Source organism: Eublepharis macularius, chromosome 12 (assembly GCF_028583425.1).
Source record: "Eublepharis macularius isolate TG4126 chromosome 12, MPM_Emac_v1.0, whole genome shotgun sequence".
NCBI lineage: Eukaryota > Metazoa > Chordata > Lepidosauria > Squamata > Eublepharidae > Eublepharis > Eublepharis macularius.
Window position 1 is genome coordinate 34,645,983 of NC_072801.1, and position 27,509 is coordinate 34,673,491.

Below are 27,509 nucleotides of genomic sequence, written 5' to 3' on the forward strand. Positions count from 1 at the left end.
CCCTCGCCGAGACACTCGAGGCAAACGGCGTGACCGTCCGTCCTGGTCATCTTAGTGGAGCAGTTGGAGCAGCGCTTGAACAGCGACTTCTCAGACATCTTCGTAGGATCCTCACAGGAAAAGTTTCCTCACAAGCGGACAGCTAGATCTTTACCGGTCGGCGGCAAAGAAGAAACTGAGGGGAAAGGGGGCGACGTCGCCCAATGTCGCTCGGGCGGGAAACGGCCGCGCATGCGCATTGGGAAGGACGTGCGCCCCCTAGTGGACGTTTGCTAGAAAGAAAAAATCCAGTCGGCAGGCCTGCGCAGGCGCAGTCCCATGTGGGGCTGCACAGAAGACGGACAGTGAACTTTAAGAACTAAGAACTACTTTTATGAAACCAATACGCTTCTTGAAAAATAAACATTTATTTTGTTTTGTTATATCCCAGTGTGGCTGTCATTGCTATATCCCATTCATATCCTCAGGGCCACATAGAACCACGAAGGAGCCTGACGCTTAAACACGTTACCAAAGGGGAAATTTGAATAAAATATCTTGGAATAATATATTCCTGGTGGCAGCAAACTACCCAGAGGGTGTAAGGGGAAGATTAAAAGAAAAATCTACCCCAAAGAAAGTACAGGTCATAACATGAGGGAATAGCACCCCTCCTCCTGGCCATGTGATGGTTTTGGAGGCAAAGCGCCAAGTGGAGGAGAGGTCTTTTAGAAAGCTCTGGAAATCTTTTCCACAGCTGGTCTGAGCATGCACAGTCCCAATGTGTGCCTGCACAGGAGACCACTCAATGGACAACAGTTACATGTAAGAGCAACTCTGTTTTCTGGATCACACGAATCCCCAGTTAGAAGCTGGTTCCATAATCTGGGCATCACTCCAGAAAATGCTTGCCCAGTCACTGCCACCAGTTTCATTTCTTATGGAAAGTGTATTTCTTCCCTGCCCGAGGAGCCTAAGGTTTCCTTTGGTTGTAGAAGCAGTGCCTGTATAAACAAGGTTGTTATCCTGAAACAACCACCCCTGAATTGACATCCAGTCAATGTTGTAAATCCTCAAAAGCATCTAGTCTACTTGGTTCAAATTATAGCCACTTTACATCATTTGTGGTCTTAAACAGAATATCAGTTTTTATAAAGATTCTGTGCGTGGGGGTAAAGTTCTGTCAAGTTTCAGCTGACTTACAGCGACTCTTGCTGGGGCTTTCAAGGCAAGAGATGAACACAGGTGGTTTACCATTGCTTGCCTCTGCACAATGACCCTGGGCTTCCTTGGTGGTTTCCCATCCAAGTACTAACCAGCGCCAACCCTGCTTAGCTTCCGAGATATAATGAGATCGGGCTAGCCTGGACCGTACAGGTCAGTGCAAAGACTCTCTGCCTGGTGGCAACTGTCATCTGGAAATCAATCAGTCCTCACAGGATGCATTTGGTTCCACTGGTTAGTGAGAAAAACACAAGGAGGAACACAAACCTGCTGCCCAACTGTGAACGCCTGGTTGTTGAATTGCTGGATGAACTCTGCTGCCATTTTGTCTGAGTCATAAGGGTTGGAGTCGATGCTCTTTTTCTGAAGGAAATCTATCTCAATGGTCATAGTGCCAATGCACTGCTTGGTCTTATCAAAGTCATACCGGGAAACTGAACGGGGGAAAGACAGGAAACAACAATTCAGTATCATCTGGCAAGAGCCTAGTCAGCCACACACTTAAGAACCCTACACCCTTGAAGAAAACAGTGTCAAACATTTAAATTACTTCAACCCTTTATTAACCAAATGAACATAGACAATGAACAAATGCTTAATTTTCAAGTATATATACTTTCAACACATTGATTGTTTCCTAACTGTGTTGTAAACCACTGAGGAACCTCCTTGAGATAAACATTCTCAAATAAAGTCTTCTTTAACAAAGAGCTTGCACTCCCTTATCTGGATTGTCTGATCGTGAAATCCAGAAGGCAAAGCCTTGTGAAGTTTAAGGTGTGTTACAACCAACTACTTAGACTATGCCCCCATAGATGCTCAGATCAGCCTACAAGCCAGATGCAGAAGACTTCAGAGGAGTCACCTGGCCCACTCTGGCCTAGCAGTGCAACTAGGGTTCCTTGGCTGGTGCAGCTGGCCAAAACCACAGGATGGCAAAGCAACTGAACCTGTTTTTCAAGCCAGAACTGGTCTCTCCCATATTCCATGTTGGTTCTTTGTGCATCCACAAAGCAACTTAAAAAATACCCGAGTCCACTTCCTCTTTCAAGCAAGTAATCTAAGCCTGCTCTCATGCATCTAAGACAGGCTGGGTAACAGGTTCTCAGCTCATGAATTGGCACAGGTCATCTTAGAAATATGCTCAACATTACTTGATGTAGCATTTCTGTCCAGTTCTACAGAGCCTTCTCTGGCATCTCTGGCACCTCTTCTCTGGCTGCTGAAACCAATGAAACAGCCTGACATATCCCTTGTGAACAGGCAATGTTCCACCGCTCTGCAGTCTTTTCTCCTTTAATATGGCAATGGCTCTCAGAGCTTTACAAAAGTGATGTTAGGGTTGGGTTATTTACACACACTAAAATTTCTAACAAGATCATCTGCTTTAGCACAGACCAATGAGATGGCCCTCGCTACAGAAGAATAAGGGCAAGCTTCATGCAACACACAAAAGTCAACAAAGGCTAATGAGCAACATGGGCAATATTTTTCAATGAGCCAAAGACGTTACTTTTGAGTAAGATTTCAAGGTTGATGAATAAGACAAGTCCTTGGAACAAGATCTCAGATACAAATTTAATTAAGCTCATTAGCCTTGAGATATGAGATAACTCAACTCAGAATTCTGCTTTCAAGTTTTTAACTTCCTCCTCCTCCTCTTATTCTTGTGACTTAAGTCACAAGAGGTTTTGTATTTTTAACAAAAAATTGCTGCACTGGGCATGTTCACATAACTCAAGTAAATCCTTACAACCCAGCTATGAGACCTATGCAGCCACTTTCACAAGCCAGAAAAAAATCCACTTCTGTGGTGCCACATCATACTAAACCTCATTATGAATGTCTACAATCATTCTAGCTCAAAGCAGCTACAACCACAGGAAAATGCTAGGTTGTTGCATTTGGGAAAAGGCAACTTGGCCCCCGCAGTGCATAGCTGTTAAACTATTAGGAAGTGTGTTAAGTCTTTGGGCTGAGACAGTATTATCCCCCATAATCAAGCTCAAGGAACCATTATTTGTTAACTTTGTCCCCCAACTGCAGTCCAGTATACTCTGTTCTAAGCTCAATGGGAGACTCTGAGAAACAAGCCCGTTCTTCTTTGCATAGCCCCACCCTAGGTTCTGTTGCTCAGACATGCAGAAACGTTCACATGTGCTTAAGCTGTCAGAAGTTTCCTCTTGCATTCATAATACATGTGGGAACAAAGCTGCCTCTCTCACTTATTAGTCCTTCCTGTCATGAAAATTTCCAAGCTGCTGGGGGGGTGGATATTTGTTTCCTGATTAAAATCCCCAGCAAGAACATCTCCTAGTGGGGGGAAAATGTCATCACTCCATCTGTACGGGAAGCTTCCCAACAGCCATCCCCATGGCTTAGCTGAAATGTGCATTTTGCAAGTTAGGGCCAACCTTCTGTTTTTCTCCCCTTCCTTTGCCTCTTCCAATTATCAGAGGCATCGCAGTGTCAATTGGGGGTTCAATGTTCTCATTAAGAAAGAGATTGGGAATTAAATGCCACAACAAAGATATATTTTTTGCAATTACCATCTTACAGCATCACTATTTAATGACTATGTAGCCTTGTCTAAATCCCCAGTAAGGAATTCAAAATGACTGCCAGGAGTATTGCGTATTTCTTTCACTGCTCAGAAAGTCAGAAGACCTACTGTTTACCATTAAGCACAGTGCAAAGCAACCCATAGCTCCCTCCTTCTTCCCTGCCATTATTTATCCCTTTCCCTAAAAATACATTTCAGCAGTATGAGTCAATCACAAACCCTGCATTAATGAACGCTGGAGAGAGATTTTCAGCAACTTGGCTGTCCAGAACCTTGGACAGCGCACTACAGGCACATGAATTAACAGCTCACCTACTGGAGGAGCAGAGAAGGAGAGAAGGAAGGGAGGGAAACCAAAAATGCAAAGGAAACAGGACAAATTTACACTGTTCAACAGCATGAACTCCCATGTGCAAAAGATCTTAGGTACATTTGTTTCACTCGGCTGATACACATACGGCTACACCTTTTCCCCTTCATTTTTTCATATGGTTTCTCAACACATACCCAGTACATACACAATAGATACAGCATATTCACATTTTCTCTCTTTTCCTACATAGAAAAGCTTTCATTCACATCTTTACTTGGTCTGTTACTGTTTATTTTCCCAACATTTTTTTTTGCCTCTAATTTGTTCCTTTGCTATAGTCTTGAGCAGATCCTGGAATGTTTGGGTATAAATACCCTAAATGAATGAACTAACAGCCGTAATCATATTTCTCTACTTCAGATCTCTACCTTTCTTCCTTTGTAACCTTACTGCTTGGCAGCCTGCTCATGTCCTTAAGCTTAAATTCAAAGACAACTTAATTCTGTGTTTTTTCTTCCTGTTGCTGGTGCCCCTCTCCTTTCTGTACGTTATGTTAACTGGGACTATTTCTTCATCACCTGCTGCTCAGAATTTAGCTGTTTAATCCTGCCATTTCTCTTTCTGTCATCTCTATATCTGACCAAAGAGTGGCTGGCCCCTGTGCCAATCATACAAGCAGCAAAAACCATGCCACTCAGACACAGTTGGGAGTCTCTATATACTTCAGGGACTCTTCAGATATGCAGAAAAATACAACTTTGTAAATTAACCAAAAGAGAAGGGGGAAAACCACAAAGTGTCCCGATAAAGACCTGATATGCACCAGAAGGCATGGAATGAACCACTATGGTTTGAGTGTTGAATTAGAATCCACAAGACCCAGGTTCAAATCCCCACTGTACAATGAAGTTTGCTGAGTTATCTTGAATATCTCTCTCTCTCTCTCTCTCTCTCTCTCCCTGCCCTATCTCAGAAGGTTGTTGTGAGAAGAAATTGAGAGGGGAGAAGCATGAATCCTGCCCTGATAGCCTTAGATGAAGAACAAGATAAATATGCAATAGACAGACTGTTAATAGCAATTAAGAATGACTTCGACGGACAGGAGAAAGCAGTCTTTTCAAGCCCCTGGAAATGTATAAAAGCTTTGGGGAGGGAATTTTTTTTGGGGGGGGAGAATTTCCAAGTTGTTATACCTCCCCTCACCCCCCACCCCAAAGTTTGTTATATCCAACAGTGAACTGAATAGCTCTGAAGAATAGTCAACAGAAGTCATGGTTTCAGCAGACTCAGGGGCCTTCCCAAGGATGCAGGAAAATATTAGTCTGCAAAGAGTAAAGTGAGGATAGGTAATTTTGGGACTGATAATAAAGGGCTAACTGTTCTTTACGTGCAGGTCCCAAAAGGTAAAATCATCCTAGAATATATTTTACTTCATTTATATGCCACCTTTCTCCCAAGAGAAGACTCAACGCAGCTTACATTCGTCTCCTCTTCTCCTTTTGATCCTCACAACAGCTCTGTGAGGTAGGTTAAACTGAAGGTGTGTGACTGACCCAAGGTCACCCAGCCAGTTTCCAGGCAGAGTGGTGATTCCATCCTGGGTCTCCCAGATCTTAGTCCAACACTGTAACTACCACACCACAGCAGTCCTAGAAGTGGGTCATGTGGAGCATTATGAGAAGAGAGTTCTCTTTCTGGATAGCTCATTCCAGAGACCCAGTTATGAAAAACTTACAGAAGACACTTACCATCTATATCTTGTCCAATGGAGAGTCCAGCCCATTTTCTCTGGAGAAAGATAAGAGAGAGAATGAGGTGCTTTAAAAGAAAAAAAAACTGCGACCATATACCAGTATTTAAAAAGGGGGAAATACCTTCCAAAAGATAGAAAGATTTGCAATGAATAAAACAGAGGTAATGCAATAAACAAAGCCACACCAGCAGTGCTTGCACCAGCAGTCTGCGTAACAAACACACTGCTCCAGCCCATCTTGCTTTCCCCTCGCATTTCAAACAGGCCACTTGCCTTTTGGTTTACAAAAGACCCTAACTTACCCATTTGTCCTTTGCCTTGTAGAAAAACCTGCAACCATTTTGAAAAGGGTTGTGCAACTAGGATCAGGGGGAGGGAGAGGTGGGTTCCTGATGTCACCAAGAGGTCCTTTCCCTGTTCATGCTGCATCTTATTGAAAACCAGCACATGGGAGGCTTTTTTAAAAAAAAAAAAAACTTGCCCCAGAATAAAAGGCGTACATTCATTTACAAGGCAGGAAACGCTGCCCCACTCACACCGTTAATCTGCACGTACCTTACATGTTTGTTACTGTTTCCCCATCTCCCTGGGTCCACTGTGTTTGCATTAAGAGTCATCCTGTGGGTCTCTCAGACCCCAAAATCCCTTTCACTAGTTTCTGCCACCATTTAAAGATGTTTCATATATTTACAGCCTGCCTCAGGCCAGCCAACAGTCTCTTTGGAACACAGTCTGCACGTATGTGAGGGATATGGAAAGGAGTCCCATCTCTCTTTCCTTCCTTGGTTTGTAGAGGTTGCTTGAGTAGAAGCTTTCTAAGGAACAATAATTCAGGGAGAGTCTCTCAATCCCAGAACAAATTGTGAAAATATTTTATTCTGGACACACATAAATAAGCTTGTGTGGAATGATAAACAGTTGTTTCTTGTGGTCTAAATGTTTACAAGATTTCAGAATCCATCCCCTGGAGATGGATCACGTTTCCCACAAAAGACATTGGCAAGAGACTTAGGAAGAGTGACAAAGACCTAATCCTTGCTAGCCCACATTTCAAGAGGCCCCTCAGAAGCCGGGAGCTCCTTTCGGCCCAGTCAGGGAGTGGGGTGCTCAGTCCTGCCAAAGACAGATCTGGCCAATAAGCTATTTCCACAGGACCATGGCCTCTTTGCACATAGGACCTACATATATCATGGCATGCAGGTCAAGTCAAAACGAACGCTAAAATTCTTAGGCAGGCTATGAGGTGCCTGAGTGCTCTTCACTGATAAATTACCATTCTGTTCAACTGGATGAGTGGACAGCCATGTCCATGGCATATCATGTGCAGTTCTTCCAGTATGAACAGCGATCTCTTTTCAGCAATGTAAGGGAGGTACATGCTGTATTGTGTCTCATTTTTAATAAGTATTATTACAATCGGAGTAACTTCTGCAGAGTTTTGATCTGTTTGAATACAACATCCAAACCATTTATTCCCCTTCCCTAATCAAGTATTTCAGTTCAGATAATTATTGCTATAGGGGCATAATATTACCATGGGTACTTTTTAAACTTGATTATGAAGTGCAAATCAAAATAAACATGCCAGAATACAATCATACTCTATTTTGCCCACTGGATAATTTTCCAGAAAATGTTTGAATTTTAATTTTTCAAGAACACCCTCATCACTTCCCCAGAGTTGACAGGTCACTGCAACAGATGGCCAGGTGCAGCATCCGTATGCCGATCCCCCACCTCCCACCCCATCCAGGACACTCACGTGTTTTACTCATCTTACTATAAGTGGTGTGGTAGGCAGGAGTAAAGGCCTACTGCTTTGCCACAGGCAGACTTGTTCCATTGAACACTACAGTCATGGTCATAACTCTGACCTCCGGGGCTTTTTTTCAGCGGGAACGCAGTGGAACGGAGTTCCAGCACCTTTTAAAAATGGTCACATGGCCGGTGGCCCCGCCCCGATCTCCAGACAGAGGGGAGTTTAGATTGCCCTGTCTGGAGATCAAGGGGCGGGGCCACCGGCCATGTGACCCTTTTTACCGAGGGTGATTTAAACTTTAAAAAACTTCCCCCATGTTCCAGCTGACCCATTGTGCGGTCTTGAGTTCCACCACTGAGTTCCACCACCTCTTTTCCCAGAAAAAAAGCCCTGCTGACCTCCTTACGTCTTTGCTGCTCATTGTACCTTTTCTCTCTCACATTCAGATGATAGCTCCGCTCCTGGCTACTAAGTCATTTTAATTCTTATCCTCCTCCTTCACTTTCAACTTATTTCCTGCCTCAGCTTCCGTGGTCCTTGTTCCCTGAATCACAAATTTCAGTTTCTCTTTCTCAACTGCAGTTTTTCATGGGGAGCTCTTTATCCTGGGAAAGCTTTGCCTCCAGAGATCAACGCTTCCTAATTTTTAAGAAGCATCTCAAAATTATTGTTGAGCATCTCAAAGTTGATTTAAACTTGTGATTCCTGCGCTAGTTTCTTTTTTCCTTTGGGAGGGATGGCTCTTCTTCTTGGCAGTTCTAATATTAGATGGTAAACTTATGGACAGAGCAAGGCCTCATTTCCTTTAAACATTTTGTTTATAGCATAGATGAGTCAAGATTACTATTTCTATTGGTAGCCATCTGAAGCTTATTGTCACTGAAGGTTCACGGTTACTAAGACCACCTCATTCTTCCTTTACACACCCCTTCCTTAGATCAGCCTTGTTCAGATTATTCTTGTTCTTTTCCAGAGAGACAGGCATTCTTGAAATCCCCCAAGAAGCCCAAGGTAAAAAAAAATAGAGATAAAAACCTTGTTTTGCAATTTACAGCTTCACAGCTGCCTTGCAGGCTATTTCCTTTGTTATCTTGTTAGGAGGGAAGAAAAAAACCCATCCAGCAATTCACTCCCGAAGCTAAGCAATGCTTCATTCACAGGTTCAAACAGCGTTCACCAGCGCTGCAGGAGGCTCAGGGAAGCCAAGAAACTTAATCACACATTACAAAGTGTTTCTGCTAAATATCTGATGCTGGTGCTACTTTTGACAGATTTCTGCACTGCGATTTGCAGCGGCTAGATCATCAGAAGGAGACTCTCTTCCTTTCTTTCAACAGATGGGAGACCTACATACTGCACAAAAGAGGACATTTTGCACCAGCACAGCAAGATCCCTCTGCTCTCCACTGCATGTGAGTGGGATGAAGCAACAGGAGGGAATCCAAGCTGCAAACTAGCCCAGTCCCCAGTGTAAATCCATCGCAGCGGCCTGCGGAGGTAGCCGTCCTCCATTCCAAGAACAGCCTTGGCTGATTGCCCTTAAGATCTTTCTTTGATCAGCGCTCCCATATGCCTCTGGGAAACTCACCATTTCCTTAATCCACAGAAACTGTTTGAATCAAAATCCTTTCAACTGCTGGCCCCACGAGAAATGGGGAGTGGGGGTGGGAATTAAAACTATACCTGAGGCAAACTGAACGCAATGCTGCCTGGAACGACTGACTGGTGGCTCCGTAGCGTAAAAACGTATTTGTGGGTTGGGGAGGTCCTCACGATGACGTGCCTGGGGAAGGGAGAGAAAACAAGGGTCACCTCTGCTACTGAAAACCCATACCTGTCTCAGCTGCTTCCATCAGGGTGAGGACACAAGTGCTGCAAGCCTCCAACGACCCTTTTGCATGGAGTAAGTTCTACCCTCCCAGCTTATTTTTTTTACCCAAAATAGCTCTGAACTGCCTGCCCCTAAGCAGAAGAATATTGGTGCAGGCTGAGATGTTAAAGGAACCCATCCTGAAGTAAACTGAGCCAAGCAGACCTGACAATATTATCAATGCTACAGGGGGGCACATAGCATGGACCGGGGCCACCACAACGATGATCACAAGACAATGACCCATGATCGTCACTGCTGGGGCTGGCTCAAAGCCAAGTGATCTGCACAGCACTGCAAGAGCCACCTGTGCTTGGCTTAGCTTGCTCTTGGCTATCATGGCCTTGCAGGGCAGCTACACGCCATGGACGTTCCCAGGAAGTTCAAGGGCCAGTCCCTCCCCTGAACAGCATACACAGAGAAGCTGCCTAAGAAGAAACTGCTTTTTTCACTTGTGCAGGATACAGGAAAGATGCTCCATGTCTCCACTGTGCATAAAAAGGTTGCTTGGGGAAGGGCAATTTTAAGCCAAAAGCAGACTGAAGGAAGAAAATGCAGCTTTGCCCCGCCTGCCTTCTTCCATTCAGACATAACCTCCATAAAACTGTTTCAGGTTTTTGGGGGGAGAGGAGGGTTCGGCCCATGGAGGAAAAAATCACAGGGCATTACTTAAAAACTTAGTAGTCTGTTAGCTCCTTCCAGATCAAATATTGGTTCAGCAGTTTTCAAAATACTTTTCTTTATATTATAAAGACGTGCTGATTTTATCTCTCATGGTTGCAAAGAAAATACCAGAAATCTAGAGAAAGATTCCAAGGAAACCACAAACATCTTCCCCAAAACACACAGGTGCTGTCACAGAGTCACAAGACAGAGTGCCAAAAATAGTGCTCTCCCACCCACATACAGAGAAAGCATAGATCTTTACCAGTGCTTGTTGTGGGAGCCAGCCCTTAGGTTACTTATCATACCCTTACTTTACAAGGGTGCTTAACAGCTTTCCCTATACATCTAGCACCCACCCCAAGCACTTGCGGGTCATACACATGACAGCTAGATACTGAGCATGAGTAAAAACCATTCAGCCATTATTGACAATAACACATTACTGAACACAATAGAAAAAAATCAGCACTGATGTACTACTAATGCAAGACATGTCATTCTATCTGATCGAGATGATAAGGCTCCGGCAAAACCTCACTGTGCCCTCCCCTCGTTGTCTAGTGGTGCCCTGCTCCTCAGTAAGCTCCTTTCCCCCTCCTTCACAGGGCTCCCTTACAGCAATGAGTGAAGGAGTGCTTTTTGAGGCACGTTCCCCTGATGTACATCTGACTTTGAGTCCAGTTATCTACCCATGACCCAGCACATTATTATTGACATATATAGCCACACCTTTTTTCTTCAATTGCAATGACGATACATAAACCTTGCCCAGTTTTTTACAGTTTAATAAACGTTCTTGGTCTTTCTTTAATGTGAGTTTCTTGAGTGCATATATCCAGAGGAGTTAGCCATGTTAGTCTGTAGTAGCAAAATCAAAAAGAGTCCAGTAGCACCTTTAAGACTAACCAATTTTATTGTAGCATAAGCTTTCAAGAATCACAGAGAACTGTGATTCTCGAAAGCTTATGCTACAATAAAATTGGTTAGTCTTAAAGGTGCTACTGGACTCTTTTTGATTTTGAGTGCATATAATGTCTGCTTTTAGTTTCTTCAATTGATTAAAACTTCTTGATCTTTTAGAAGGGGAGTTATATCCATTCACATTTACTGAGATTATCCTGTCCATTCATTTTTCTTCCTTTTTCTGCTTCCATTTGCTTATTGCTTCTTCTTTCTCTCTAGCTGGAGAATTGGCTTCGTCTAAGCTTGATGTTTGTTCAGTGTTGTCCGATTCCAAGTCTTGTCACAAAGCCTCCGCTTCTGTAGCTGACGTTACTGTTTTTTTTTGCCTTGTCTCAAGAAAATTACGAATCTCTTGAACCCAGGCTGGTAGACCCAAAAAGGAAACGCTTCCCAGTTCCGCTCACTATACGCTCCCCCACCATTTTGTAAAGGCAAGTTTGTTGGGGGAGTGGGAGGAAACTGAGAAGGGCAAACCCCGCTACAAATCAGAACGGAATTCGGAGGGGTTCGGGCTCGATTCACGACCCAGTTCAGATTTCCAGTACGAGGGAGTTCAATTTCCGAATTCCCCCAGTTATAGATTCACACACATACTTTCCACTGCTCATGAACACAAGTAATCACACTTTCAGCAACTGATTTTAGCATCACAGTTATTTTTATAAATTTCACTAGGTCAGCCAATTCAGAGACACTCTCTTCTTATTTGGTAGCGACCGCTTGGAACAGAGTCCAGTCAACACTTGGGGAAACTACACAAATGATCATTATGCCACCTATGTGAGCCACCAACTAGGACTGAGAACAGGGCTTTTAAACAACCTACAGTAGCTCTGGTTCTACAGACTCTCCCCTTAGTGAAGAGCCCACACAACGCTCAATTTTTCACTTCTGTGAAAAGATTTTTTTTATATCAGAATGCTTATTATTACATATCTTCCTCCTGCTAAATTGTATGTGTTTTACTTTTATGAGATTCTGGTTGCTAACTGAATGCATTTGATATGGATATGGATAGCACTGGTATTGCTGTCCTGCAAAATTGCTTTGAGTAGAAGCATATAGCAATAATAATAATGCTGCAACTGTTTTTTTAAGCTTGACGTGCAAACTTTCTGGGAGAAGAAGGTGGGTTATGTCCTGTCTCCCCTCCCTGGTCCATCAGTCTTCCAATACTCAGGCTGGCTACAACCCCCCACCTCCAAATGAAAGGGAAACCTCTTCAGGCCTTCCTTAAGAGGAGAAATGAAACACTCACAGGCCAGATTGGAAGTCCTTCTCGTTGACCACGGCACAGTTGCTTAAAGACAGTTCGTCTGTAGGACATCTTGCAGCTTGCATAGACTATGAAGAAACCAGAGAAAAAGGGGGGAGGTATCAGTGGTGAAGAACCAGGGGTGAAGCACCCATGCAAGGCAGTTTGCTTTCTAAAGCCCACATTCGAACTAAGCTGAAGGAACATACAAGACAACCTGCGATTCATGCCGCTTATGAGAAGCAAGCTGTTCAGGATCTCCTACAAGTTGCAGGACCTGGGGCTCCAGGGGCACACATAACAGGAGACGGAAGAAGCCAACATGACTTAGGCAATCATCCAGTGCCTGGGCTGTAGCCCTTCAGACTGTGAAAACTCACATGATGGAGTATTTCTCCTTACCCGCTCCTCAAATCCTGAACACAAAACCCAGCATGTCGGAGTGAAGGCTAAGTTATAACTCATTTTCTAAACTTGGAGTAGGACTGTACATTTCTAAACATCTAATTTATGTAGAAGGTTTTCGGGGCTTTTTGCATGGATGAGTACTCCACCATGCAAGTCTCTGCCTGCAACTAGAAGAGGTACTACACAGACACTAGAACTAGGCCTGGATCATACCGCAGTTCAAGGATGCTCTAGAAGGTGGCCAAGGGGATTCCACCATGATGGTCTGCAAGGTCTACAACACAAGGGTGGGGCTCCATCCTTGCTTTATTTTCTGGTCTAAGTTGAAGGAGACTATAGCAGATTATTATCAGAAAAAAGATGATAGCCATTTAGACTGATAATCAGCGGATTACCAGAATGGGGAGAAGCAAGATAGCGTAAAGGGGAAGGAGCAAAAGGAGAACTCTTCCTACACCAGAAAAGTTAGCGCATCAAGGAGGATAGTGCCGAACAATAATCTTCTCCTTAGATGCTAGACTTCTAAGCAGAGGGAGTTATTTCAGCAAGACAGCATCTGCAACAGCCAATATCCCAAGCCTGGGGGAATCCATGCATCCAGTTCACTTAATGGACATAGCTGAGCAGCTACATGATACATGGTATCATGTGTGCTATCATGTGCCGTTTGTACTGACCAAACCAGACTGCCCTTATGTGAGAAAGCAGCTACATGACAGACACAGAAATGCTGCTTTGTAACAGAAACCAACTGACGACTACATTTACCTCCCTGCTCCCTGCTACCATCCATAATCCATCATCAACAGCCAAGCCTTAAGACTGCATCTGTTCCAGTCCTACATTCAAGGACAAGCACCTGACTCAACCATTCCTAAAACCAGGGGAAGCAAAGGGACAAACTGACAACGCCAGATGGAAAGAACACTGGGGGGGGGGAGATCACTCCCAGCTAAAATCTTTCCAATGCACCAAAGATCTATGACCTACTTTAGAAGGTCATTATTGTTTCATCTAACATGTTCTGGGGACGGGGAGAAGGACTTGCCCTTGTGTGCAGATCCCCCCAACTAAAGCAATTACACACTGTTCATAACGGACCACGTAGCAGATACACAAACCATTGGTGGCAACTCTGGTGCTGCCTTCAGCAGTGCTTACACTGGAGCCCAGATCACTGGCTCATTCATTTGCACATCATCTGAAAGGACAAAATCTGTGCTATCATGTGCCATTTGCATTGACCAAACCCGACCGCCCTTATGCAAGAGACAGACATGGAAGCACTCTGGGAAAAACTAAACATAAAGGATTATGCCTCTACTGATAATATAATAAGCATGTCATGTCAATACTGATGCAAACAAGCACCATGAAGAGAGGGACAGGAAAGAGATTTACAGTTATTGTTTATATTGTTATGTAAAATGAAAGTATGTCATTTTTAAAAACTGAAACACTCAAAATCTGGGAGGGGGAAGGATTTATAAGCGGGACATCTAACAACAGCCTTAAAGGTTGTTGCACTTCAGCATATACAGTTTTAAAAGGAGACTCTCGTAAGATGCTGCTGAGATTTCATAAACTGAGCAAAATTCTTATGCAGCTCAGACTTGGGTTAAATAGGGACAGGGAGTGGTTAGTTTATGAAGGGATGTAATTTCCCCTCCTTACAAGGTTATATATACCTTGCATCACCAATTGGTGGATGATCTATACTCACCAATAGGACCATTTATAGTTTTAACTGGCTTTCACAAAATATTATGCCATGCTTTTAGACTCTGCCTTGTTTTGGACTTTAACAGACTAACAACAACAACAACAGCGCTTATATACTGCTCTTCTAGACAGATTAGTGCCTCATCTAGAATAGTGAACAAGTTAGTGTTATTATCCCCACAACACAGCTGGGGAGCTGGGGCTGAGAAGAGCGGTTTACCCAAGGCCACCTACTGAGCTCATGGCAGTAGTGGGATTCGAACCAGTAGAGGGCTGATTCACAGCCGAACCACTTAATCACTGTGCTACAGCAGCTCTCTCTAACATGGCTACCCTTATAAAATCCATGTACTTTTTGAGTTTCATATTAAAAAAAAAAAAGACAGGTCCCTGCCACCAAGCAATTTACAATCTAAAAGTGATCTCTCATCATACATGAAAAATCAGGATATTTATTTCTGCCATGCAAAGAGGACAAGCTTAACTTGAGGACAGATCTGTGCATGGAAACAGCAAGTGTGCCTAGCAGAAAGGATCTGTGAGTCAGCTGTAGCCTGATGGGGTGCAAAACAAATGAGGCCAGACAAAAAAATCTTTGCTGTCACAGAGGACAAGGATTGCCTCTAGTTTTATTCCAAAAGAGAGAGAGAGTGCATGCATGCACATGAAAGGAAGCGTGCCCCAGACATAGAAAGAGCCCTGAAGTCCCATCGAAGTTCAACAGCAAGAGAACAAGGCATATGTTTTTTCTGCATCAAATCCATCATGGTTGTTGTGGATTTTCCAGGCTGTATAGCCGTGGTCTTGGCATTGTAGTTCCTGACGTTTCGCCAGCAGCTGTGACTGGCATCTTCAGAGGTGTAGCACCAAAAGACAGAGATCTCTCAGTGTCACAGTGTGGAAAAGATGTTGGCAGGTAGTCAAGTCAAGTCAAGTTAGCCTTTATTGGCATATAGCAGCAATTCAAGTTATCCACTTACAAAAGGAAAGAACAAAGTTAAAAGATTGCTGTATTACAAATACAAAAATACATTTAGAGCTTAACTCCGTGATATCCTTTGACGCAGATGTTGGCAGGTAATTTATATCTACTCAGGAAGGTGGGGTTGGGCTGAGTCATCCTGTAAGAGTTTCCCAGGGTGTGGAATGCTAATGGAGGGAGGCTTCACTGTATCCTGAGGAGGTTCTTTTGCATATGGATTGGTGATTGATATGCTAATCTTCTCTGCAGGGCTATTGTCGGGTATAGAGTATTTTGTTAGCCTGGTGTTTTTCAGGACTGGAAACCATGCTCTATTCATTCTTAAAGTCTCTTCTTTCCTGTTGAAATTGTGCTTATGCTTATGAATTTCAATGGCTTCCCTGTGCAATCTGACGAAGTAGTTGGAAGTGTTGTCCAGTATTTTAGTGTCCTGGAATAGGATACTGTGTCCTGGAAAATCCACAACAACCATCGTTCTCCGGCCGTGAAAGCCTTCGACAATAAATCCATCATGGTTTTCAAGAAAACCAAGGAGCATGATTGACACTCATTTCCCTCCCTTCCTAGTCCTGAAGCACATCTCTTTTGCAAAGGAGCTGACTATCAGGATGTTGGGCAACTTCCCCTCTTCTGAGCTTTTTCATGCCAGCATCACCTCTCTCAATAATGGAGGAAGAAGAGCCTGCAGCGTGGACTCTTCCCCACATGATTTACAGTTCCTCAGATTTTCAGGCTATTCAGGATTTGCTATGTAAAAAAATGCAACTTCCAAGTTACACAGAGCATTCCGAAGCACCCGGGTACAAAGAGAGAACCAGGAAATGTTGAAGAGGTAAAAGGTCTTTCTCCAGACCACTCAAAAACTGTCCTCCTTCCTGGCTTCTTATAACCTTTAATGAAGACTGCATTGGCTCTTTTAATGTTTTTCACACAAGAAGCAAAACATTCATTCTAAAGAAAAGGAAAGAAGGGGGGGGGGTGAGCTGATGTTCAAAGAGGAAAAGGCCAGAAGCTAAAATCCACTATTCACAGTTGTGCATTCCATTTTCATTTCTGGTGAGACTGACTCTATGAAGTGCTAAAGATTTTCCAGTCTGACAATTCCCACGAGAGAGAAAGGCAGAACTTCAAGGAAATCAAGCACAGGGGGTCTGTGGAGGGGACCTTAAATTATGCTAAGCAGTTTTTTAAAAACCCACCATGATGGCCTTGGTTGCTCAAGGCAAAGAGAAAGACGAAGTGTCGAAAGAGGGAGAGGTACTTTGCGCTTGCCAGACGTTAAGGCCTACTCTGATTCCACACACAACTTTCTATTGCAGCTTCTTCCCATCCATTTTCTTAGCCAGCATTTTGCACAGCGTTCCCCAGAGCCATCTTTGGCTACAAGGATTTCTGGCAGTCAACGGACTTGGAGAAGGTTAGTTGATAGGTGTGGAAACTAGGGTTTCTGAGCACGTCAATTTGAGGCCAAGTGGTACTACATTCAGGACAAAGACCATCTCCAAGGAAGAAAGGGAGAAAAAGAAGAAATCACCAGCATCCCATTATTTAAACATACATATATGTCACCTCCACTGCTGCCCAGGGGCCCAGCCATTGTAAACAATGTGGAGACACAAATAGTGCCATCCTAAGTACAGTTACAATCTTCTAAGCCCACTGAATCCAACAAATATAACTCTGTTTAGGACTGCACGCACAACCTCCTGGGACTTTAAACGCTATTTTGTAAACTGCTCTGCAAGGATTAGTGAGTTAAGCTTTTTCCGATGCCACCTAATGCACATCCTTCTTGATCTTAACTGGCAACCAATGTTGACAGAGGAAGATAAAGATCTGAGGCATTATATAAAAGGACTCAACAAAGCCATGGCACCCAGAAATTTCATTGTGGTGCCTAGTATTTTCAGCAATGATTTCGTTATAATGTGTACATACGAAGCTTATTTATCATTTTGCATCAGAATGTTTTGTTGTATGTCAAAAATAAATGCTCATGAAGCTCTTATCATTGCTTGTTTATAAGTAAATTTACATCCTTCAGTGCTGGTGGATGAGTTCATTTCTTAACCAGTTTCTTTCTATACTGGCTCCAAGATTTAATTGAATAGGGCTTAATTTAATAGGCTTTATAAAGCAAATGGAATCATGAGAAATGGGGGAGGTTAGGTTAGAGGTGAGCTTTTCGTTGTGGTGATGACAGCAAGGGTTACTGCTATATTCATTTATATATCACATCTGTCATGGATTTAATAAAATTACATAAAGCTGTGAAGAGGCCTGGATAAGGTTTACGGTAGCAGGAATTTTAAAAACCACAGAAAACCCTGATGGTTGAAAAATGACACTGGCTCCTAAATTTTTTGGCAAAAAATATTAATCAAGGCCTGATATAAAAGACAAGATTTAGCCACTTTATTCACATATCTCTTTCTAAGAGTTTAGAATTACATGCATTTGCAAGCCTAAAATACAGGTACTGTTTTTGCTTCAGACTGACAGACCATCTTCACAGAGTTTTTAATCTTATCGCTCATAAGATACAGCCATTGCTGTCTAAACATAGGGATAGAGTCTACTGGCCAGTTGTACACTCTAGCCTGAAAAACGCATTCCCAGGACTCCAGAAATATAAAGATCAGTTGTCATGCCACACTGGCAAAGGAAAGGCAAAATGTGCACGTGCAGAGACTCTCTCCATTATTACTTCACATTTTCCAGAGCTGGTTCTGGGTTCAAATGAAGCTCCAAGAAGTGAGAGGGGATCTCTGGTCTCCAAGGGCTTCACCATCCACAAAAGCTCAGGACACAAGATTGGAAAATAGGCCATACATTTTAGTCAGTCCATGATGAAGTTTTTTTAAAAGAAAAGTTCTGTGGGGCAAGCTTCTAAAATGCTGACTCCCCTCTCCAGAGCTAAGATGGACAGAAGGTAGATGGCAGTCTAGGGACCAGCTTCCAGCAGACCACCAGGGGCTGGCTGGTTGTTAGGTTCCTTCCAAAGAACTCTTGACTAGATGGCTCTTGCCTGGAAGAATTTCCTACATTCTTGAATAAGAGTTCACACAAAAGATCATTCAAATATTGACTGGTTATACCTTTAACTCTTAAAAGACCCACAACGTTACCTTCATTTTATGCATTTAAACACTGTCAATTATTCACAAGGATTGAGGAGGGGCCGTGGCTTAGTGACAGAGCATCTAATTGGCATGCAGAAGGTGCCAGATTCAATTTCTAGAATCTCCAGCCAAAAGGATCAGGTAGTAGGCAACCGGAAATACTGCTACCCAAGACCCCGCATTACAGCTGTCAGTCTGAGTAGGCAATACTGGCCTTGACGGTCCAATGGCCTGATTCAGTATATGGCAACTTCATGTGTGTATTCTAGAAAAAAAATCCAAGAAAATCTAAAGTCAACCCATTCCTGTACTAGTGAAACAGATTTCTAACCCGCACCAAAACAGATCTGAGTCTCTCAATACACATTTCCAGATTTCATTTCAACTGGCTCAATCTACTTGCTTTTCTCCCCATCCATTCTTAAAGTACTGTAGTTAAACCACTGCTTTAGGAAATCAGACTCCCAACCTCAGGTGGGTATGGCCTTAGGGCAAGTAGTTTTTGCCAGCTTCAGTTCCAACTTTAGTAAAACAGGAATTAGAATTCCTTACTGACTGTGCAATCCTAAGAAGAGCTACACCCTTCCATGCCCAAGGTTTACTTGGAAGCAAATCCAAATCTCTTCAATATAGCATACTTACAAGGAAGTGTTGCAGCCTAACAGTGTAGTAATAAGCAGAGTCACACCTCACTCACCACTAAAGGGCCTTGCCCTGTAATACTCAGCAGGGAAGCAGAGAGAGGCAGGGATGGGGGAGGCTTATTTTCTAGGGCAGATTTTCACACAGAACCACAGTAATGTCCAAGAGGCCTGAGTAATCCAGACTTAGATCCAGACTAAAATTTCCACCAGCAAAAGAGGACTTTCCTGCCTTCCGCTGCAGCCCACTGACCTCTACAAAATGCTGCTCCAGGGGGAGGGAACCCTGAGCAACATGCGAGGGCAGTCTGCAGCGGGAAAGAGAGAATCTGTGGGACCTATCAGTTTAGTCTAGATCCAACCCAGATTTTAGCATTAACTGATCATGCATGCAGAATTCACTCCAACAGATAAGAACCTGGAAAGGGATTCCTTCAAGGCAGAGCATTTGAGAACAGGGACTCTTCTTTCCACAGAGGGGATGTGTCAACAAGAAGGGAAGGTGGAGAATAAGCAGGTTTATGATGCCTGCAGTATCAGAATCCAACTGCACTCCCTAGAACCAGAGGTGTAAAACTCTGCTCATTCCATGTTAGAGAAGGAGCCAGTCAACCAAGATAAGAAACAAAAGATCTGAATCTGCTGCAGCTTCCCTTTCCCCACTTGAGATACTGCAGCTTAGACTGCTAATTCTGGGCAAAGAGTGAGGCTGCTCCAGTTATCTGCATCCTCTCCGAGAAGCACAGGGTGCAGCTGCAGAGCTCTACAACCATGAATACGAGACACCCTGGCCCAATTGCACAGCAAGTCCAAGCTGAAAACGGGGCTCTTATGGGGGAGGAGAAGAGGAGGAACTCAACTGCCCCAGGCATTTGTTCTCTCTCCATATCTTTCAGCTTCATTACACCTACATAAAGCAGGCATGGTCAAAATAAAGAAATTATCATGTAATGTGTTAGCAGAAGCAGGTTATCAAGGAAGATTAAAGACAGAGGGTTGGACATTCTGGTGCCCTGAATGCAGCTCATCCTTGCAGGTATTCCTGATTCAAAGAGTTATCCTTCTATTCTGCATGATTTTGAGTTGTGTTGCCTGAAATGTTGTGTGCACGCACGTGCACACACACACAAAATACAGGCTCAATAAGAAAGCTACCCCTAAGCATCCAGTTCTCCAGAACGAACACTGGAGCTATCATGTCACACTGGGTACAGTCAATAACAAACATATCAAGAGTTCTAGATTTCTACCAGCTGAACTCGACAACCACAGAATTGATGATTTAACATCCAGGCAGTCTTGACTTCTCCAACAAGTCTGGGATTTGTTTTCTCCACTTTCCTGAAGCTAAAGAACAGCTTCCTGGCCAGAGACTGACAGACCAGCATTATGGGACAACAATGGGGTTATAACGTAACCATCCTATATGCTCTTCCACAGGCGCGAAGGGCAGATACACACGACTGTTTGCAGGATGTCTTGCTTGAACAAACAGCAAATTCTCTGCACATAGATAAATGGTTCGTCAAGGGAAATGGAAAGCTAGACTATAACCTTTCTTTCTGCCATACTAGTTTTTTATTTTTTTAATTTATGTTATTCATAGTCCACTTTTCCCACTGAGAATCAAAGCAGATTACAGTGGAAATCAGTGCAATCAATAAGATGATACATCTAATAAGCCATGTAATAAGACTCAGAACTGCAGATATTTGAAATGCAGCTGTTGCCTAAAAAAGCATAAGCATTAAACAGGGCAAGTTAAACAAAATAGAACATGGTATTACATCAGTATAAACACAATGTGTTTTTCTGGTTTTAGTATAACAGTGCATTTTTTTCTGGGCTATTTACTTTATTTAAAGGGCCTCCTGAACAATTCAGTTTTACATATTTTGCAAAATGCCAAGAGCATGGGAGCCCTTCAGACCACCTCCTCAGGCAGGCCATTCCACAAAACATGTGCCATTACAGAGAAGGCACATGCATGAGCCAGGGAGCACCTGCAGAAGCCCCTGCTCTGATGAGCGAAGGTGTCACGGTGAAGCACAATGGGAGAGGCGGTCTTGCAGATATGAAGGTCCAAGGTCATGATGTATTTGATAGTTAGTACCTTGAAATGAGCTCAGTAATTAATGGGCAGCCAATGGAGTGACTGCAGAATGTGTGTAACATGTTTACTCCAGCTAGCTCCTTAAAATAACTATGCTGCAGCATTCTGCACCAACTGATTTCAAGGTGAGACCAATGTAGAGTATAGTACAAGTCGTCTAGTCTTATGTTTGTTTATTTATTTCATTTATACCCCACCTTTCCCCCAATGGGGACTCAAAGCATCTTACATCCTTCTCCTCCTCTCCATTTTATCTTCACAACAACCCTGTGAGGTAGGTTAGGCTGAGTGTGTGTGACTGGCCCAAGGACACCAAGCAAGCTTCCATGGCAGAGTGAGGATATGAACCTAGGTTTCCCCAGATCTAGTCTAATACTATAACCACTACACCCCACTGATGCTACCATGGCATGGATCAAGGCGTCCAGGTTAGCCAAGTTTTTTCTTCTGTGGAGAAGAATTCTTTTATATGAGCTCCTGCCTCTCTTTTGAACTGGTACAGCCTAGGGACACAGGTTTGTCACCCAAGCAAGAACCAGGCCTAACAAGAAAAGGAGCCTGAAAGTTGTCTGCAATCCTGTAATTTGTACTAAAGGAGTAGGTGAGAGCAAGAGAATACTGAATCTATGGTCGGGATCCAAAAAGCTGCACAACTAGTCCTGCACGTGCAAAGAGCCCTTAGCCTTGTGTTTCTCAAACAGAAGCCTGCCCACTCACACCCCCTGCCATATGGCAAGCTACTCAGAAGCCCAGAGAACTTTCAAGAGCACTTTGCAATATGACATAGGGGATGGGGGGGGGGGGGAGTTCCTGCTAATCTAATGAAAACAAGACCAACAAAATCTCATTGGACAAGCTCCGGTGAACGCCTAAATAAATTCTTGGGATCCCAGGCCTCATCTGAGTTACCTGTAGTGTTTATCACCAAGTGAAGCATATGTAGAGGAAAGTTCTGTTATGGGGAACTGGTTCTTTCCTACATCTGAGGAGGAGGAGAAAGATGACCGCAGCCCAAGGCATTTGCTGACAAGAACAACTCTTTTCTGCTGCTGTTTGAAGCAGCCAGGCAGCATTTTTCTAGAATTACTCCAAGAGCTTCTTGTTCACTGTGTCTGAATTTGTCCATCCAATGGCAAAGAGGGCCCAGTGCTATACCTCTTACCAGCAGGCATTTTCCCGATTAAAATAGTAATATTTTAAACTTTTAATTGTAGATGTGCATTTTTTAAAAATGGGGTCACAACCCCTTCCTCAAGACATCCTGAAACAGCCATCTGCCACAGCACTGCCACTGACGCTCTGAAATCCAGCATGACTGTGGCAAGATTAAGCATTTGTGCAAAGCAGTCCTGCCCTCCAGCACTAGGGATCTTCAGCTGTTGCAATAAGAGAAAGGTACTCTGCAACTGCTCAGAGGCCTCCAGAATATACATGTTATGGAATGAGATACCACATTTACAAATTTTTGCTGAAGCCTCTGATAGGTTGGAAGTTGGGGCTCTGGCCCTCCAGCCTCAACTCTTTGCCTCCAGAAACCTACTTACTGATCTGGAAAGCAACTTCTTAACAAGCCCTTAATTCAATACAACACTTTTTGGATCCTGTTTACTCTGATGAAGCAGCCACTTCTGCGACGTTCCGACTGAAGGTGAATAGTGTGGAAGTGGCCACTGTCCTCCTACTACACAGCTCTACTCCAAATAACCATGTCAACTAACTAACTTGAACTGATGCGATGACACAGAATGTTCACAAACGTTCCCTATGCTAAGGGAAAAAGTTGTCAGAATGTCCACCCCTCCAACTTCTGTGAAGGAAAGAAAAATTGTTAATTTGTGTGGGATCAAAACCCCAATCCCTACAGGAAAAAGTTACTTTATGGGGCAAGGGGAGAATCAGGAAGAAGGCAGACAAATTAGGAAGCAAAGTATCCCAGGGGTGGTAACCAAGTATTATCTTGAAAGGGTACAGAGTAGGCTGAGAAAGAAGCAGGTGGAGAAGAAGATTATGCAAGGGGGGGAAAGCAGAGGAGACAGGAAATTCAGGTAACTGAAAGGAGGTGGAACAGGAAACACACAGAACTGAATGGTAAAATAAACAATAGGACTTGAGAGGCATCAATGTTATGGAGAGCAGCTAAAGAAAATACACAAAAAGCAAAAACCTGAAAAAATAATGGACAGAGAAAACCCAAGAGAAGATTACCCACTGCTATAAAACATTTGTGTTTATAGAAGACTTGCAGTGGAATCCTATGCATGTTTACACAGAAGTTAGCCCCACTGAGTTCAAGAAGGCTTACCAATAAGTGTGCGCAGGGCTGCAGCCTAGGTTACCGCCTTATGCACTTTTTTTGGAGCGTACCCTTTGAACTCAATTCTGAGTATACATGCATAAGATGATGGGAATGGAGAATGTGGTGGTGGTACTGCCACTGCACCAGCACCATTTTCAGTTTCCCCCCTCCAAACCACTAGCTGTAGCTCCAGCACAAACCCGAAGACTGCGAAGTGCCTGTTTCTGGACTTCTGCCTCCTCCCTCCAAATCAAATGGCCAGGAAATAGCCTCCCCCTCCTGCTGTACTGTCTGTCCACACTCAGAAAGTAGCACACTTAAAGTCATCACAAGCATGCTGAAATGTGCATAATTAAACTACCGCAGAACATCATTCCTCCCCTCTTACTCACTCACCAGGATGTGTTGGTGAGTGCTTTTGTGGAAGACGGTTCCCAGCTTCTTCGGAGGCTTAGGAACTCATCATCATTCCTGTTTCTCCAATGAGCTACTCAGGAGACGTCAGGGATGCCATCTCGTCCAACATCTACGGCATCAGTGACTGAGCAGAGGCAGCCCAGCTCATGATTAACTGGGCTATGTGGCATTTGGGGTTCCTAGCAATAAAGATACTGCTTTATACAGCAAAAAGGAAACACTGCACAGACCTGTATTTTGGCTCCCTCCCTGAAGGGACTGCATTATACCACTCGCTTGGGGTCACAAACACAAGACTGCAGCACCGATACTAGATGCACGTAAAAGAGCCATTTGGACTGATGTATTTCAGCAGTGATCTATAAGAATTTCTGCAGACACTCTGAGTTAATTATCTCTAAGTCCTTAATAACTCTTGTTAAGAAGCACCAAGTGAAGGAGGTCAGCAGATGCTTGCAAACATAGTTGTCCGTCTGAGCATCAATTCCTGGGCTGCGGGATTTTTCTTAAATGCATGCTCTGCTATTCTCACAAGCAAAGGAACAGGTTTTCCCTTTAGCTAGCCCCACCCATTACTCCAGCACCATCAGAAACCTGCAGTATAACCAGACTACTGTGATGCAATTTCTAGGTGGCCTCTTTCCACAACTTTACTGAAGTATTATGCTTCCCAAAACAACAGCCATGTCACAAATGGGAACAAAGCTACAAGAAAGGTCCAATTTGCATTTGACCCTTCATGTGGCTTTGTTCCCTTCTGGAGCGTCCATAATATGCTACAATCTATGAGAAGTATTAGGCTCCTAGAATCCATAACCTTGATCAATAACCCTTTTGCTTCCCCACCAAAGCAAGACCCGCTCTATTAATACTGGTTTATGTCTCTCCAGGGTTTAAAGACATATATTGAAGGGTGGTGCATAGACTGGTTACAGCCATAAATGTATTTTCTCACTTATTCCACCACTAACTCATCCTTCCAGCACTGGGCCACCATGGAAATGAAGCAAGACAGTTCTGACATCATTAGCAGCATCTAGCCAGATCCAACCAGCATGCAGAGCCCTCTGCTTGCCAACCGATCATCCGTTGCAGTGCAGTACTCACCGCATAAACAGCTTGATCCCTCCCAAGTCCCCCCCCCCACACACACACACCAAAATGCTTCTCTTCCAGACAGAGGAAGCAGTGGTGATAAAACAACAGGTCTCTCCCAAGTATTAATTACATAACAAATCCATTCAGGATACATCAGTCTAGCTGCCCCTCATCTTGTTAACACCAAGTAACAGAAGGGACAGAATGGCAAATCTTATGCCCAGCAGTTGCCAAGTAAAAGCTATTTTTATTAAAGACACAAAAACCGAAGCCCTTATCCCCCCCCCCCATATAATAAGCTCTGCTGCAGTAATCTTAAAGGGGAGGGAGCCTCTCCTATAAGACTGACTCTATACAAGACGCACAGAAAAGGATTCATTCAGGTTTTTTTCCACAAGGGGGAGAACCATGAAATATTTTACAAGTGAAAACACCAAAAGACAAAGATTTTATAAAGAGCGGTAGAGTTACTTGATTTATTTGCAGTACCAGTCACTCAGATATACAAAAAGGCTGATGCCTAAGAGAGAACAGGGGAAAATCCTAAAAAGCAGTCATGGATATAAAGAGAGCAATGCTTCTGAACAAAGGGCCCTGAAATGATCCACACTGAGGGTAAATAGGGAAGAACAGCAACATGGATGGCAGAGCTGGTAAGATGACATACAGCAAGGGAAGCTTTGAATTAGCTCACAGCTGCGGTACCGAATTAAATTCCCCTAGAATCAGGGCTAAATACTTTTAGGGGTCTGAGACTCCTCAACAAAGCGCTGATGCATTTCTTGCAAATGGGCACAACAATATCACAAGAAGGCTATGAATATTCATGAGCCAAGGGCTGACAAGAGCTTTTGCATCCAAGAAGCATTTAAACACAGTTTGCAGAGCATGATAAAATAACTGTTACTGGAATCTTCTGCAGGGACCATCAACCAGATGTGGTATGACACAACACAACGACCCCCGCAGGAAGGAAGGGAGAACAGAGAGAAAAAAGTAAAGTGACCGAAGCAAACTGGGGAGGGACCAATAAGCAAAATGATGCTGAGGCACTATGGGGTGAGCCACCACTAGAGAGAGGATCCGGGGAGCTCAACAGCGGAGGGAAACAGAGACTTGTCCAGCAGCAGTAAGTGGGCCACTGACATAAGAGGGGACAAAAGACACAACCTGCTGGTTTTTTTAAGACTGGAAGCTTCTTGGGGCAGAGAATTATGTCTCTTACTTTGTAAAACCATTTGGTTCCCATCCTCTTCAACTCACCTAAGCAGCAGTAGGATCACAGGAAAGGGGCAGATCCAGGATCATAACAGAATTTGCACCTTTCCTGAGTCAGCAGGCAAACCTATCAGAGAGCTATGGTACTTAGCATTGAAATTACACAGAAGAATACTGTGAAACCCAGGTCGGAGGGCCCAGAAACAACAGTTAGGATGACGGGAGGGACAAGTTAGACCAAAACTGTTTAACACAGTCAAGAAATGTTAGGGCCTGTAACTTCTTCAGGTGTGGGCTGCAAGGTGAGAAAGGCAGCACTGCTGGGGAAAATAAGGGAGTTGGGGGTGACCTTTTTGCCAAACTTGATCTACACCAAATGAGGCCTTTTATCATGCTTGTGTATGCATGTGGTAGGGAATACTATACAGGACCTTGCCAACATCATTTATAGAGGCATTCAACTCTGAAAAATCATCTGGTTCACTCCCTTTTTGGAGGGAAAAACGCTTTCCATGGGTCCTGTACAGATATTTTTATTTTATTTTAGAATATCTAGATACCACCTCCCCATCTGGTTGCCAACAGGGCAGGAGACAAATGTTCCTTCCCCTTGAGGGTAGAAATGAGCAGCTGAAGCTTTTTATGACATGGATGTAAATCACATCGCCTGATAAAACATCCCCTTAAGCCTCTGTTAAAGGGACAGGTCATTTCCTCCCTAGAGGTAGCTGGCAACCTCATCTCCCCTGAAACCTACAGGGAGGTAGCTCACGATAAAAAAAATAAAGCAATTAAAAACAGACGAATGAAGGATTACTCTGAAGTAAGCGCCTCGTAAGTGTGCACAGAACAGAGGTAGGGGTAAGAGTATGCAACCTTACAAGTCCCTTACGGCAACCTTGCAAGAAAGTCTAGCCTGACCACTCGGGAAAGCGGTAAGCAGTCTGGGGAGGGTGGACCAGCAGAGAACCCCCGCCTGACACGTCACCCCTGCCTGCCTGCCTGAGCCTGCCAATCATCAGCTCGAACGCTCACTCACCCGGCCCGCCATCTTGCGCCGCCGCCACCGAAGGAGCGACTGACAAGAGAAGTGGAGAGAGCGCGCTAGGACTGCCCAGGGGAGGAGAAAACACGCGTGGCGTCAGCA

At 43.8% G+C, this 27,509-nt stretch overlaps 1 protein-coding gene across 1 annotated transcript in view; it reads right to left on the bottom strand.

Annotated features, from left to right (window-relative positions):
- The window catches only part of NSF (N-ethylmaleimide sensitive factor, vesicle fusing ATPase), an 89,240-nt gene extending 61,799 nt beyond the window's left edge, over positions 1–27,441 (bottom strand). The window contains exons 1-5 of the mRNA XM_054993595.1: positions 27,402–27,441; positions 12,349–12,434; positions 9,275–9,374; positions 5,828–5,867; positions 1,471–1,637 (exon numbers count right to left, since the gene is read on the bottom strand). Coding sequence (XP_054849570.1) covers positions 1,471–1,637; positions 5,828–5,867; positions 9,275–9,374; positions 12,349–12,434; positions 27,402–27,413 — 405 coding nt within the window. The 5' untranslated portion in view covers positions 27,414–27,441. The remainder of the gene's footprint in view (positions 1–1,470; positions 1,638–5,827; positions 5,868–9,274; positions 9,375–12,348; positions 12,435–27,401) is intronic.
- Positions 27,442–27,509: the final 68 nt, after the last annotated feature.